The 17,316-nt window shown below is 48.1% G+C and overlaps 1 protein-coding gene across 10 annotated transcripts in view; it reads right to left on the reverse strand.

The window, feature by feature from the left end:
• The window catches only part of kif1aa (kinesin family member 1Aa), a 599,030-nt gene that overhangs the window by 264,296 nt on the left and 317,418 nt on the right, over nt 1-17,316 (reverse strand). For 7 of the 10 annotated variants that reach the window (XM_085990737.1, XM_085990740.1, XM_085990738.1 and 4 more), the window contains one exon: nt 3,181-3,392. In XM_085990737.1, the coding sequence (XP_085846863.1) occupies nt 3,181-3,392 (212 nt within the window). The remainder of the gene's footprint in view (nt 1-3,180; nt 3,393-17,316) is intronic. The other 3 variants (XM_085990745.1, XM_085990743.1, XM_085990746.1) reach the window with 1 other exon arrangement.

Genomic DNA, 17,316 nt, shown 5'->3' on the forward strand with positions numbered 1-17,316 from the left:
TGTGTGTTGATGGTGAGGTACTGACGCGACTCTTCCTCGACTTCCATTTGTAAGTATGCCTGTGCCAGGTCTATCTTGGTGAAGTGTTTCCCTCCAGCCAACGAAGCAAAGATATCTTCAATCCGCGGAAGCGGGTATTGTACTGTGTGAAGCACCGGATTCACTGTGATCTTGAAGTCTCCGCAGATGCGGACCTTCCCCGGTCCCCCTGGCTTGTTACTTGGTGAAGACTTCATGACGGGAACAATGGGCGTGGCCCACTCACTCCAGTCCACTTTTGACAGTACCCCTGATCGTTCAAGTTCTTCCAGTTCTGCCTCCACAGCAGGTCGTATCGCGTAAGGTACCGATCTGGCTTTGAAAAATTTTGGGCTTGCATGTTCTGCAATCTTAACCTTTGCTTTAATTCCTCACAGTGTTCCCAGTCCTTGCTGGAATACCTCTTTAGCTTCGTCCAATATTCTGGACAACCGTTCAGGTTTGACATCTTCCTTTCCGGAATCTACCGTCATGGTGTTTAGTGAATGCCAGTCTATCTTTATTTTCCTGATCCACTCCCGTCCCAGAAGTGGTGGACCTCCCTCAGGCAACACATACAGGTCCATCCTTTGGTGCTCTTTGTCCTTGTATCTCACCTTGACTTCTATCTTTCCGATGGGGTATACTTTGTGCCCCGTGTATGTCTTCAATACTAGTTCCGTATCCCGTAGGGGAATATGCTTGAATAACTTTTTATAATCATGCTTATTCATGACCGTCAACGCCGATCCGGTGTCCACTTCCATTTTCACTTGGACTTTTGCAATCTGTAGTGTGATCCAGATAGCTTGTCGGTCAGCTTCATTACTCACATTGTGAATTCTCAGACTATCCAGTTCCGTGCAGTTGGAGTGTGAGTCCGAATTCTGTTCTTCCGGACTCTTCCTAGTCACCTCATGTACCTTCCTGTACCTCTTTTGTGGTGACTCATTATTGTTGGTCTTCTTCCCTGACCGGCATACCTTAGCTATGTGACCGAGCTTGCCACATTTCCTACATTCCTGGTTTTTAAACCAGCATTGGTTCTGGTCGTGTGTTGTCTTCCCACAACGATAGCATTTCGTTGTACCCGAAGTAATTTGCTGCACCCTGAGTGCCGCTGCCTTTAGCTGCATTTCCGCCGTTCCTTTCGCTGCGGCTTCATTCGATGCAGCAATAAGGACAGCCTTCTCAAGTGTAAGATCGTTCTCTTCGAGCAGTCGTTTTTGTGTTTCTTCCTTCGACATTCCGCACACGAATTTGTCTCGCAACGCCTCTGTCAGATTCCCTCCAAACTGGCAGTGTTTCGCTAGTCTACGCAGTTCGACCAAGTATTCTGCGTTGCTTTCGTCTTTCCTTTGCGTTCTCGCATAGAATTTGAATCGTTCCACCAACATCAACGGTGTGGGGTTCAAGTGATCCTTCAGAACAGTCACAATCTCATCGAAAGTCTGATCCGCCGGTTTAGCTGGTGCTAGTAGATGCTTCAAGAGCTCGTATGTCTTCGCGCCCATCGAGTTTAGCAAGGTTATAGCTTTGTCATCTTCTTCTATTTTATTGGCCTCACAATAGATCTCAATGCGTTCCACATACGTGGCCCAGTCTTCTACCTCGGAATTAAAATCGTTGATGTTACCCCGCTTAGGCATCTTCCTCTCTTCCTGATAACACCACGAATTATTTTAAATTATTATTTTTTTTTTCCAAGATGGCGGTTCCCGCGAAAATGGCGGTTTCCCGCGCTTATCTTCTCTCCCCGCCCACTTCAATGGCGGTTCCCCGCTTCTGTCTTCTTCTCCGCCTAATGGCGGCTTCCCGCGTTTCTTCCCCTGGAGGGAGGGGTACACTTTCCCCACGGGCGACGGCCGCTGGCTTTCAGGTTCACAGCCTGCGCGTCGGCTTCAGTGCTTTCCCTTTTCTCGGCAGGGCAACCGGCGCTGGGTACACCCCGTTGACGGCGAACAGTTTCAGCCGCTGGGCTGGCTCTCGCTCAGTTCCCCTTGATCGGGCTCTGTCTCTCTCCCGCTCGCTCGGCTCTACCGGCGCTGGGTACACCCCGTTGACGGCGAATAGTTTCAGCCGCTGGACTGGCTCTCGCTCAGTCTCCCTTGGTCGGCTCTGCCTCTCCCGCTCGCTCGGCTCCCAATCGCGCCTCCCAGCCCTCTCGCAGTCCGGTGCTTCCCTCCCCGGCTGCGGCTGAGTTTTTATCTCTTCCCGCGCCTACGCTCCCGGTCGCAGCGCTTCGTGGCTTCGGTCGCTGCCCGGACTTTTTCGCCGGTCGCGGTCTAGCTGTCTCACGATGCCATTGCGTCCCCAGCCTGTCTGTACCGCGGCTTCCTTGCTCCACGCTGCCCCAGTCTCAGCGTCTCTGGGCCCGACTTCTGTCCGGCTCCTTTCCCCCTCGGCCGTGGTCGAGTGCACCGCCCTTATCCTCCGGTTATTCTTTTTACTTTTCCCTTACTCACAGTCACCATGGCCGCCTTGCTTCTCGTGCTGATCGGCTCACTCCTCACCGTGGCAGAAGGGACAGTCAGTGCCTGTTGCTGATGGAAGTCTTTGTCTCTGAATTCTTCCTCCTTTCCAGCTCTGCAGACTCGAGTTTTCTCCCAGCAGAATGACGAGGGCGGTTGCCTCTTCTCGACGCTCGTTAACTGCTTCGGAATTATTGTTGCCGCAGGGTACGATCGGACTCGTCGCCACTGTAAAGTCTGTGGGTTGTTTAGTTAATTAATACACAGACTCCAAGAGTAACTTAAAACAGGACTTTACTATTCGAAGGTCAGGGCGAATCTGCTCAATACTTCCTGACACAGCACTTATATACCGGTGTGGTCACCGTCGGTATTACAGTATACAGAAGCCAACAAAGTAGTGCAACACCTAAAGTAGTTCTCTTAAAGGTGGACGGTTACATACAATAGTTCTCTTAAAGGTAGACGGGTACATACACTACACATGTCACCAATAAAACAGAGGCTTCTATCTCCAGGTCTTTAGTTTTTGCCTTTGGCCTACGAACTGAATTTACCACATACCTTTCCAACATCTATAACCATTCAAATTAAGAATTTAATGCATTCGATATAAACTTTGGCATTTCAAATTTCCCTTGTATTTTTTCTTCTGTTAATTATCGTCATGGTATGAAAGTGCTCTGTTTACCTTGAGTCGCTCAATGGCTTCCTCACTGCCGGGGGCGATCATGAGCCGGTCGTGCAGGCTGGACACGGACCCCGCGCGGCTGGACAGAGTGGAAAGGGACGGTGAGGGGCTCACTCCAGCCACCATTCCGGACACTGTGGAGAAATTGTCAGCTCGTTGATTGACAGCTGCTATTCTGCGGTTACGATTATTATTCTCTAAATCGTTCACGTCTACAGAAGGAAGCGGGAGGGAGGGAGGGAGGGAGGGGAAGGGGAGAAAGAGAGAAAGAAAAGGAAAGAAAGAAAAATGCAAGTTGGGTATAATGAACTAAAACGGGATGAGAAATATATGTTAGAAAGCAGACAGACACCATGAACATGTGTAAAATGAATCAGTGCTTGAGAGGGAGCCAGGCTGGTGTCCCCAAGTGTTTAAGTTGTGCTTACTGTTGGTGGGTTTTGATGGTTTCTGCCAACTTAGAACGGTCACTCGTCAATGCTCAAACTATCCGGGAGGGACGGTTTTCTTTGGGGAGCTGCTGATCTATTCCCATTGTAATCAGCTGGAATGCCCATTCACTTGGCGCTGCCTGCTGTTTTATCTTTGCTCATTTCCCCCATGCACTTGCTAATATTACCGTTTGTTTGAGTTATAACCCTATTGTAATTCAGATATTTTCTACCATGTACGGTGGGAATCCTGTCCACTTCCCCTCTGACCTCTGGCTGTTACCATAGCTGCACTGATGTAAGACCAGTAAGCCCAGATACGTAGTCTGCGGGTAGCAGATGACGGAAAGGACAGCACTGGGGGAGATAGTGAGCAGCCCACTCCTGACCTGATTTGTCAACATAGAAACATAGAAGATAGGAGCAGGAGTAGGCCATTCGGCCCCTCGAGCCTGCTCCGCCATTCAATGAGATCATGGCTGATCATCCAAATTCAGTACCCTGTCCCTGCCTTCTCCCCATATCCCTTAATCCCTTTAGCCTTAAGAAATATATCCAACTCCTTCTTGAATATATTTAATGAATTGGCCTCCACTGCCTTCTGTGGTAGAGAATACCACAGGTTCACCACTCTCTGGGTGAAGAAATTCCTCCTCATCTCTGTCCTAAATGGCTTACCCCTTATCCTTAGACTGTGACCCCTGGTTCTGAACTCCCCGGACATCGGGAACATCCTTCCTGCATCCAGACTGTCCAGTCCTGTTAGAATTTTATAAGTTTCAATGAGATCCCCTCTCATTCTTCTAAACTCCAGCAAATATAAGCCTAATCTTATGTCATTCCTGCCATCCCAGGTATCAGTCTGGTGAATCTTCGCTGCACTCCCTCCATGGCAAGAACATTCTTCCTCAGATAAGGCGACCAAAACTGCACACAATACTCAAGGTGTGGTCTCACCAAGGCCCTGTACAACTGCAGCAAGACATCCTTGTTCTTGTTCTCGAACCCTCTCACTACGAAGGCCAACATACCATTTGCTTTCTTAACCACCTGCTGCACCTGCATACTTACCTTCAGCGACTGGTGCACAAGGACACCCAGGTCTCGTTGCACTTCCCCTTCTCCCAATCTATTGCCATTCAGATAATAATCTGCCTTCCTGTTTTTGCCACCAAAGTGGATAACCTTGCATTTATCCACATTATACTGCATCTGCCATGCTTCTGCCCAATCACCCAACCTGTCCAAATCATACTGGAGTTTCTCGGCATCCTCCTCACAGCACACACGCCCACCCAGCTTTGTGTCGTCTGCAAACTTGGAGATATTACATCTAGTTCCCTCGTCTAGATCATTTATATATATTGTGAATAGCTGGGGTCCTAGGACCGATCCCTGCGGTACCCCACTAGTCACTGCCTGCCACTCGGAAAAAGAGCCGTTTATTCCAACTCTTTGCTTCCTGTCTGCCAACCAGTTCTTTATCCAGTTCAGTACCTTGCCCCCAATCCCATGTGCCCAAGCTAATCTCTTATGTGGGACCTTATTGAAAGCCTTCTGAAAGTCCAAATACACCACATCCACTGGTTCTCCCTTATCTATTCTACCAGTTACATCCTCAAAAAATTCCAGTAGATTAGTCAAGCACCTTTTGTAAATCCATGTTGACTTTGTCCGATCCTGTCACTGTTTTCCAAGTGCTCTGCTATTACATCTTTTATAATGGATTCTTGCATTTCCCCCACTACCGATGTCAGGCTTACCAGTCTATAATTCCCCGTTTTCTCTCTACCAACTTTTTTGAATAGTGGGGTAACATTAGCTACCCTCCAATCTATGGGAACTGTTCCAGAGTCTATCGAATTTTGGAAGATGACCAGCAATGCATCTACTATTTCTAGGGCCACTTCCTTAAGTACCCTAGGATGTAGATTATCAGGCCCTGGGGATTTATCGGCCTTCAATCCCGTCAATTTCCCTAACACCATTTCCCTACAAATACTGATTTCTTTCAGTTCCTCCCTCTCATTGGACCCTATGTTCCCCGACATCTCTGGGAGTTTATTTGTGTCCTCCTTTGTGAAGACAGAACCAAAGTATGTATTTAATTGGTCTGCCATTTCTTTGTTCCCCATTATAAATTCCCCTGATTCTGACTGCAAGGGACTTACACTTGACTTCACCAACCTTTTTCTCTTCACTTATCTATAAAAGCTTTTACAGTCAGTTTTTATGTTCCCTGCAAGTTTACTCTCATACTCTATTTTCCCCCTCTTAATTAATCCCTTTGTCCTCCTTTGCTGAATCCTAAACTGCTCCCAATCCTCAGGTTTACTGCTTTTTCTGGCCAATTTTTATGTCCTCTCCTTGGATCTTATGCTATCCCTAATTTCCCTTGTTAGCCACGGTTGAGTCACCTTTTCTGATTTATTTTTATGCCAAACAGGGATGAACAAATTCTGTAGTTCATCCATGCGATCTTTGAATGTTTGCCATTGTCTATCCACCGTCAACCCTTTGAGTAACATTCCCCAATCAATCCTACCCAACTCGCGCCTCATACCATCGTAGTTTCCTTTATTTAAATTCAGGACCCTAGTCTCTGCGTCAACTACTTCACTCTCCATCTTAATGAAGAATTCTATCATATTATGATCGCTCTGACCCAAGGGGCCTCGCACAAGATTTCTAATTAATCCTTTCTCATTACATAATACCAACTTCCCAAGAGCCTGGCAGTAGTTATCAGGGAATCACAAGGCAGGCAGCATCACCGAGATCCGGCCTATTGGGTCAGTGGGGACTTCTACTGGTCAACAAGAGGGATATTTTCACCTGGACGTGGTTCAGGGGCTGTTACATAATCTTGGATCATGACCAACAACGGTTTTTATTTCTGAAGGCACACAATATGATTTGGATAAACAACTTTCAAGTAACACTCCATGCAGTTGGGTTCGCAAATGTAACCATCCCCGTCGGCAGCTTTCAGAATACTTCCAGACGGTAACTGCACTCTCCAGACATGCGAACCAGGAAGGTCCTAGGTTCGATTCCCAAACTAAGCCCGAAACGTCAGAGCTGTAAACCTAGGCAGAACACGCAGCTCAAGCTCCCATCTTGTATTTTACCAGGACCTGCACGTGTGTCTTGACAAAAATCTTGCACCTACTATCACCACGGCAACGAGCCATATTGTCCTCCATGGCTACTGAACCCTCTCTTTTCTTCCTTTATGAAAACATAAATATTCTGAAAGATTATAGGGAGGGAAGCCTTCTTCTGGCACAACAAGTAACAGAACAAAGAACAGCAAAGAGAACACTCGCTCCAGGGCCTGGGAAGTACAGGTTCTATTCCCTGAGAGGGAGGGTCTTCCCTTTTATATTTGCTCCCATTTTTCCAATTTTTTTTCCACCTCAAGAACCTTTTTTATTCCTGTCCAGTACACAGCTTCATTGCTCTTTGCCAAACTGTGGGAGTCTGTCCTGTGTATGTGAGTACTTGCATGTATTTGGGTGCGCCGCGTATATTTGTGTACCCTGCGTATGTGTACTCCTGTATATGTGTACTCCTGTATGTGTGTACCTCATACATGTGTGTACCCCATGTATATGTACATGCCCCACTTATGTGCACCTGTATATGTGTCTGTTCTGTGCATATGTGTGTGCCTGTGTATGTGCTTACCCGTGTGTTGCTTGGTGTGCATCTGTGCTCTTTATATGCAATGTTCCATGTATATGTGGGTGCTCCACATACATGTCTATTCCATGTACGTGTGTATCCTGTATATGTATATGTCCAATGTATATGTGTATGTGCTATGATTGTGCCAATGTGCATTATGTATGTATGTATGTTTGCTTATGTATGCATGCACCCCATGTATGTATTTGCTTTGTATTTGTGTGTAGTCCATGCATCTGTGTGCCTTGTGTATGTCTGTCCTGTGTACACTGTGTGTGTCTGCCCTGTGTGTTACACTTATGTGTGCATACGCCACATATGTCTGTGCCTTTTGTACATATTTGTGCCTCGTGTACATGTCTGTCCTGTGTACATGTGCCTATCACATTTATACGTGTGCCCACATATGTGCATGCTTCGTGTTTGTTTGTGCCCCATGTATAAGTGTGCTCCATTTACATGTGCAACCTTTTGTAAGTGTGTATGCCCTGTGTATGTGTGTCCCCCTGTACTTGCCTGTCATGTGTTCATATGCATGTCCTATGTATGATCCATGCCCCATGTATGTGTGTCCCATGTAAGTATGCATGTTTGTCCTATGTATGTATGAACCTCATGTTTGTTCTGCATATGTGTATGTGAGCCCCATGTATGTGTGTGTAATATGTAACTATGTGTAGGTGTGTTACCTTTAAATGTCTGTGTGCTCCATGTACATGTGTCTGGCCCATGTATGTGTGTGTCCTGTATGTGAGTCATCTGTACATGCCTGTCCTATGCATGTGTATGCCCCGTGTTTGTGTGCGTCTTGTATGCACACGTGTGTTCAATATATTTGTGCTCCACATGTATGTATGCCCCATGCATTCAAGTGCATAGTGAATTGTGCATTTTTAGTGCTCCTGTACCTGTCCAATGTTCATGGATGTCTGTATAAGTGTGTCCCTTGTATGTCCATGCCCCCGTGAATGTGTTCCCTGTGTACGTACCTCGTATATGTGTGCCTTTTGTATGCCTGTGTTCCATACATGTGTATGCTATTTGCAATTGTCTATGGCCTAAGCATATGCCTGTCTCATGTACATGTATGCCCCATGTAGTGTGTGTGCCCCATGTTTGCATGTGCACCGTGAGTACATGTGTGTGTGCCCTGAGTATGTAAATGTTCCATGTATATTTGTCTCCTGTATGTGTATTTCCTATGTCTGTGCCAATCTCCTGTATTTGTCCTCATATAGCTGTGTGCCCAGTGAATGTATCTGGCTCCTGTATGTGTCTACCTTGTGGTTGTGTAAGTCTGGCCCATACTTTTATGTGCCTCATGTTTTTGTGTGCCTGCCTTCTGTATGTGTGTTTGTCTTGTGTATGTATGTGTGTCTGCCCCATGTATGTGTGTGTCTACCCCGTGTGTATGTGTATACTTAGTGTGTATGTGTGCCTTCCCCTGTATGTGTCCTAGGTCAATTATAGCAAGGATTACATGCAGAGTAAAGCTCCCTCTACACTGTCCCAACCTCAGCAGGTAAGGTTTACAAGCCTGGGATTCTGAGGAAACTTTTGTGCTGTGGACCTAGGTGAGATTCAAACCCAGTTCTGAATCTAAGATCTTTATTTCAGACCTTTAAGAATTCTGAGAGAAGATCTCTTCATTCTTTCAATTTGGAGTAGCTATGAGCCCAGGTCCTAGAGATGAAACAACACCCATCTCCACCTCCAGTAGAAAAGAAGGCTTCATGCCTTCTGCCTGAGGTAGAATTAAGCCCATCTAACCTCTACGTCACCGGGTCGCATAGACTAGAGATACTTTTACACTTAAGTTTCATATTTGTTCAGCTGGTAGCACTATTGCTTCTCAGTCAGATGGTTGTGGATTCAAGTCCCACTCCAGGACGTGAGCACATTGGCCCTGAAATTCTTTGGGAATTAAATTCTCCTCGTCTCCCAACGTAATTCCAGCAGAAGCACCAGGGGAAAGGTGCAAGCAGCTATTTATGCCATTTCCTCAGGGGGTTTTGCTGACCAGTTGGACCTTTGCAAATATTCAGGGCCAAAACCTTGGCTGCTACATCAGCGTAGCACTGAGGGAGTGTTACATTATTGGAGGTGCTGTTTGAGGTATTAAACTGTCTGTTCACATGGATGTTAAAGATCTATTTGAAAATAAAAATTGTGGAATTTTCCTGGCCAACACTCCTCCCTCAACCACCACCACCTAACTGGCCATGCATTTGTTGTTTGTGGGACCTTGCTATGCACAAATGGGCAGCCACAGTTGCCTACATAACAAGAGTGAATCATTGGCTGTGAAGTACTTTGGGAGATCCTGAGGATGCAATAAGGTGCTCTGTATCAGCGCAAGTTCTTTCTTACCCATTGATTTTGTTATTCTGATTTGAGGAGAGTGATCTAAACCCCTCCCCCACCCAGCCCACTTACATTTCTGTTGGGTGCTCTGTCTCCCCTGTCAGAGCTACAGTCCAAATTCAAAGGACTGGCTCTCCACATTTACTTTGCAGGAACAGGTGTCCTCAACTCAACAGCAGGTGTGTGGGTCTACCCTGTCATCGGTCCCTGTGTCTGCAGCCCTGCAGTGTTAAGTGATAGCCACAGTGCAGTGTGATTCTCAACATGTGAACCAGATGTCCTGTCCAACTTGCCTGAAAAACCCCATAGTATCAAAATCCACCAACAGCAAGGCAATTCTGCGGTGTGCCAATTGTGGTCAAGTGGGATTCAGTAAACATACATTGCGTTCTACATCAATGACATCGACATTAGACACAGATAGCGAGACAGACAAAGGTGGCGCACACGCACAGCAAGAGGGCGATGCACAGCAGAAGCATTGCAGTAGCATGAAGAGTGCAATAGTGTGATAACCCCCTTAGCAAAAGGCTCGTCACCAGACCTGCTGTGTTCCATCCCTAAGTTTTAGAGCAGGGTAGGTGTTTGTTAAAAGTCTTTATGGCGGTCCAGTCCTACAACCCTCCGAGGTCTCTGCGTTTCTCCAATTCTGGCCTCTTGCGCATCCCTGATTTTAAATACTCCACCATTAGTGGCCGTGCCTTCAGCTACCTTGGCCCTAAGCTCTGGAACTCCCTCCCTAAGCCTCTCTACCTCTCTTTCCTCCTTTAAGTCGCTCCTGAAAACCTACCTCTTTGACCAAGCTGTTATCCTAAATCTCTTTGTGCCGCGGTGTCAAATTTTGTTTGATTAAGCTCCTGTGAAGAGCCTTGGGGCATTTTACTATGTTAAAGGCGCTATATAAATGCTGTTGTTGTTCCACCAGTCATTTGATGTCACAAATTTTCATATATTTTTTTACAACAGTTTCTCACTTACAGCCTCTGTACAATACAACAAACTGCTTGTATATCAAGATCCATTCAATACTGATAATTATTTAGATCTTACTTTCAGTATCTTTTTTTTTAAAAGAGCACTTTTAGAATTAACTTTGAAATCCTCTTTTCCTGTCTCACCAAGAGAAGGCACCTTCAAAGAGAGGACTACTGAAAATTGCGAGAAAGGCAGGAGCACTAATCAAATAAAATGGCTGGGGAACGAGCTGCAGTAAATTTCCTTTACTGGGATGGGTTGGTGTTTAAAGATCTGTAAAACTGCAAACCTTTGTTCATCTAGCAGCACACTAACGCAGGCACACGCGAACAGAACTGTACAGGGGGTCAGTGCCGTAGGACGGGAGGTGCACCCTGAGGTGGAGGAGTGGGCCTATGTCTGAGCCAGAGCATTGGGTAACCAGGAAAGTGTAGCAGGGACAGCAGTGCAGAAGCCTGTCAGTCACAGCATGAGAGAAAGGGTCTCGAGGAGCCAGCGCAACAGTGCGGAAATCTAGAGTCAGCAACGGCAAGGGAAGGGGACAGATCACAGAATCTTACAGCACAGAAGAAGGCCATTCAGCCCATCGTGCCTGTGCTGGATCATTGTAAGAGCTAACAATTAGTCCCGCTCCCCTGCTTTCCCCATAGACCGGCAAATTTTTCCTTTGATCGCTTTGTAAAATGCGCATTTCAACGTGTTTGAATCTGGCCTCTGGAAATGTAGGGTCACACATCATGAAGGAGCGTTTTCCCTTGGGGGAAAAAAAATCCGTCACGCTGCACGTCGATGCGCTGGTCACGTGACCAGGTTCACCGTCGGACAGTATGGGCAGCGGGTAATTGCACATTCTGCCTGGAGACTACGTGTGTTGGACCTGACACCCCAACCTTTCTCCAACAACAACACAGCTAACAGCAAGGAGGACGTCAGGACACAGAGTGCCACCAAACGCTGAGTGCCTAGAGGAGGGAACAGATGCGGAGGGGGGCTGAGCTACAACAATGGAGGGGGAGCGGGGACGGTGGGGGAGGGTAATGGACTGTGGGCAGCTGTTCATCCAGCTGAACTTTTGGGCAGTCGATGGCACGTGCCAGCAGATGGTAAAGGGGGCACAGGCACCCTCTCAGCCACAGTGAGTCAAGCCAGGCGGACAAACTATGCCCACAGAGAAAGAAAGTTACAAAAAAATCAGAATTCAAATTGCATCATCGCCTGCAAACACCTTTCCCAGAAAGAGCCCGAGTGTCAGGCATGGTCTGTGGGTTGCTTCAATTGTACTGGAAGGTTCCTGTGGCTGCTAGAAACGTCGCTGTTACAGCATCAATTACAGCCAATACTGACCGACATCAACAGCATGGCGTCTCTGCCACTAAAACCCAAACTCTCAGATTTAGTTTATAAAAAAGAATTTCTCCCAGACATCTGTATGAGGAAAGGGTATGCAAATCAGACATTGAGACCAGGTACTGAGTCACATACACATACCAGGTACTGAGAAACACACACACACACACACACACACACACACCAGGTACTGAGACACAGACACACACCAGGTACTGAGACACACACACGCATACACCAGATACTGAGACACACACACACACCAGATACTGAGACACACACACACACACACCAGATACTGAGACACACACACACACCAGATACTGAGACACACACACACATACACCAGATACTGAGACACACACACACACCAGGTACTGAGTCACACACACACACCAGGTACTGAGACACACACACACACCAGGTACTGAGTCACACACACACACCAGGTACTGAGACACACACACGCACCATGTACTGAGACACACACACACATACCAGGAACTGAAACACACATACACCAGGTACTGAGAAACACACACACACCAGGTACTGAGTCACACACACACACCAGGTACTGAGACACACACACACACCAGGTACTGAGACACACACACACACCAGGTACTGAGACACATACACACACCAGGTACTGAGACACACACACACACCAGGTACTGAGTCACACACACACACCAGGTACTGAGACACACACACGCACCATGTACTGAGACACACATACCAGGAACTGAAACACACACACACCAGGTACTGAGAAACACACACACACCAGGTACTGAGACACACACACACACCAGGTACTGAGACACACACACACACCAGGTACTGAGACACACACACACCAGGTACTGAGACACACACACACACACCAGGAACTGAGACACACACACACACCAGGTACTGAGAAACACACACACACCAGGTACTGAGAAACACACACACACCAGGTACTGAGACACACACACACACACCAGGAACTGAGACACACACACACACCAGGTACTGAGAAACACACACACACCAGGTACTGAGACACACACACACACACCAGGAACTGAGACACACACACACACCAGGTACTGAGTCACACACACACACCAGGTACGGAGACACAGACACACACCAGGAACTGAGACACACACACACCAGGTACTGAGTCACACACACACACACCTGGTACTGAGACACACACACACACCAGATACTGAGACACACACACACACCCGGTACTGAGACACACACACACACCAAGTACTGAGACACACACACACACCAGTACTAAGACACACACACCACTTACTGAGACACAAACACACCAGGTACTGAGTCACACACACCAGGAACTGAGACACAGACACACACACACACCAGGTACTGAGTCACACACACACACCAGGTACTGAGACACACACACACACCAGATACTGAGACCCACACACGCACCAGATACTGAGACACACACACACACACACACCAGGTACTGAGACACACACACACACACCAGGAACTGAGACACACACACACACCAGGAACTGAGACACACACACACACCAGGTACAGAGACACACACACACACCAGGTACTGAGACACACACACACACCAGGAACTGAGACACACACACACACCAGGAACTGAGACACACACACACACCAGGTACAGAGACACACACACACACACCAGGTACTGAGACACACACACACACCAGGAACTGAGACACACACACACACACCAGGTACTGAGACACACACACACACCAGGAACTGAGACACACACACACACCAGGAACTGAGACACACACACACGCACCATGTACTGAGACACACACACACACCAGGTACTGAGACACACACACACACCAGGAACTGAGACACACACACACACCAGGAACTGAGACACACACACACGCACCATGTACTGAGACACACACACACACATACCAGGTACTGAAACACACACACACCAGGTACTGAGTCACATACAACACACCAGGTACTGAGACACACACACACACCAGGTACTGAGTCACACACACACAACAGGTACTGAGACAGACACACACACCAGGTACTGAGTCACATACAACACACCAGGTACTCAGACAGACACACACACCAGGTACTGAGACACACACACACACCAGGTACTGAGAGACACACACACAGACCAGGTACTGAGACACACACACACACAAACCAGGTACTGAGACACAAACACACCAGGTACTGAGTCATACACACCAGGAGCTGAGGCACAGACACACACACACACCAGGTACTGAGTCACACACACACACCAGGTACTGAGACACACACACAGACCAGATACTGAGACCCACACACGCACCAGATACTGAGACACACACACACACACACACCAGGTACTGAGACACACACACACACACCAGGTCCTGAGTCACATACACACCCCAGGTACTGAGACACACACACACACCAGGTACTGAGACACACACACACACACACCAGGTACTGAGACACACACACACACCAGGAACTGAGACACACACACACACCAGGAACTGAGACACACACACACACCAGGAACTGAGACACACACACACGCACCATGTACTGAGACACACACACACACATAACAGGTACTGAAACACACACACACCAGGTACTGAGTCACACACACACACCAGGTACTGAGACACACACACACACCAGGAACTGAGACACACACACACACCAGGAACTGAGACACACACACACACCAGGAACTGAGACACACACACACGCACCATGTACTGAGACACACACACACACATAACAGGTACTGAAACACACACACACCAGGTACTGAGTCACACACACACACCAGGTACTCAGACAGACACACACACCAGGTACTGAGACACACACACACACCAGGTACTGAGAGACACACACACAGACCAGGTACTGAGACACACACAGAGACCAGGTACTGAGACACACACACACACAAACCAGGTACTGAGACACACATACACACCAGGTACTGAGTCACACACACACACCAGGTACTGAGACACACACACACACCAGGTACTGAGACACACACACACACACACGAGGTCCTGATACAAACACACACCAGGTACTGAGACACACACACACACCAGGTACTGAGACACACACACACACCAGGAACTGAGACACACACACACACCAGGTACTGAGACACACACACGCAGCATGTACTGAGACACACACACACACCAGGTACTGAGACACACACACACACCAGGTACTGAGTCACACACACACACCAGGTACTGAGACACACACACACACCAGGTACTGAGACACACACACACACCAGGTACTGAGACACACACACACACCAGGTACTGAGTCACACACACACACCAGGTACTGAGACACACACACATACCAGATACTGAGACACACACACACACACACACACACCAGGTACTGAGACACACACACACATACCAGATACTGACACACACACACACGCACCAGGTACTGAGACACACACACACATACCAGATACTGACACACACACACACACACACCAGTTACTGAGACACACACACCAGGTACTGAGACACACACACACACCAAGTCCTGAGACACACACACACACCGGGTACTGAGACACAGACACACACCAGGTACTGAGACACACACACACACCAGATACTGAGACACACACACACCAGATACTGAGTCACACACACACCGGGTACTGAGACACACACACACACCAGTACTGAGACACACACACACACCAGATACTGAGACACACACACACACCAGGTACTGAGACACACACACACACACCGGTACTGAGACACACACACCAGTTACTGAGACAGACACACACACCGGGTACTGAGACACACACACACACACACCAGTACTGAGACACACACACACACCAGATACTGAGACACACACACACACCAGGTACTGAGACACACACACACACACCGGTACTGAGACACACACACCAGTTACTGAGACAGACACACACACCGGGTACTGAGTCACACACACACACCAGGTACTGAGACACACACACACACCAGGAACTGAGACACACACACACACCAGGTACTGAGACACACACACACACCAGGAACTGAGACACACACACACACCAGGTACTGAGACACACACACACACCAGGTACTGAGACACACACACACCCCAGGTACTGAGACACAAACACACACCAGGTACTGAGTCACACACACACACCAGGAACACACACACACACACCAGGTACTGAGACACAAACACACACCAGGTACTGAGTCACACACACACACCAGGAACTGAGGCACACACACAAACCAGGTACTGAGACACACACACACCCCAGGTACTGAGACACAAACATGTAGTGTATGTAACTGTTCTACCTTTAAGAGAACTATTGTATGTAACCATCCACCTTTAAGAGAACTATTTTAGGTGTCGCACTACTTTATCTTGGCTGCTGTATACTGTAATACCGACGCTGACCACACCGGTATATAAGTGCTGTGTCAGGATTTATTGGGCAGATTCGCCCTGACCTTCGAATAGTAAAGTCCTGTTAAAGTTACTCTTGTAGTCTGTGTATTAATTCACCATAATACCTGCAGACTTTACAGTAGCGACGAGTTCGATCTTACCCTGCGGCAACAATACTTCCGAAGCAGTTAACGAGCGTCGAGAAGAGGCACCCGCCCTCGTCGTTCTGCTGAGAGAAAACTCGAGTCTGCAGAGCAAGGAAGAAGGAAGAATTCAGACACGAAGCCTTCCATCAGCAACAGGCACTGATTGTCCCTTCTGCCACGGTGGTGAGTGAGCCGATCAGCACGAGAAGCAAGTCGGCCACGGTGACTGTGAGTAAAGGGAAAATAAAAAAAATAAACGGAGGATAAGGGCGGTGAACTCGACCACGGTCGGGGGAAAGGAGCCGGACAGAAGTTGGGCCCAGAGGCGCTGAGACTGGGGCAGCGTGGAGCATGGAAGCCGCGGTACAAGCGGGCTGGGAGACGCAACGGCGTCGTGAGACAGCTAGACCGCGACCGGCGAAAAAGGCCGGGCAGCTACCGAGGCCACGAGGCGCTGCGACCGGGATCGTAAGGCGCGGGAAGATGTAAAAATAAATAAACCGCGGTGAACTCAGCCGCAGCCGGGGAGGAAAGCACCGGACTGCGAGAGGGCTGGGAGGCGCGATTGGAGTGAAAAAGGCCGGGCAGCGACCGAGGCCACGAAGCGCTGCGACCGGGATCGTAAGGCGCGGGAAGATATAAAAATAAATAAATCGCGGAGAACTCAGCCGCAG

Source organism: Somniosus microcephalus, chromosome 6, assembly GCF_052327205.1.
Source record: "Somniosus microcephalus isolate GS21.2 chromosome 6, FLI_Smic_1.0, whole genome shotgun sequence".
In the NCBI taxonomy this organism is placed as follows: domain Eukaryota; kingdom Metazoa; phylum Chordata; class Chondrichthyes; order Squaliformes; family Somniosidae; genus Somniosus; species Somniosus microcephalus.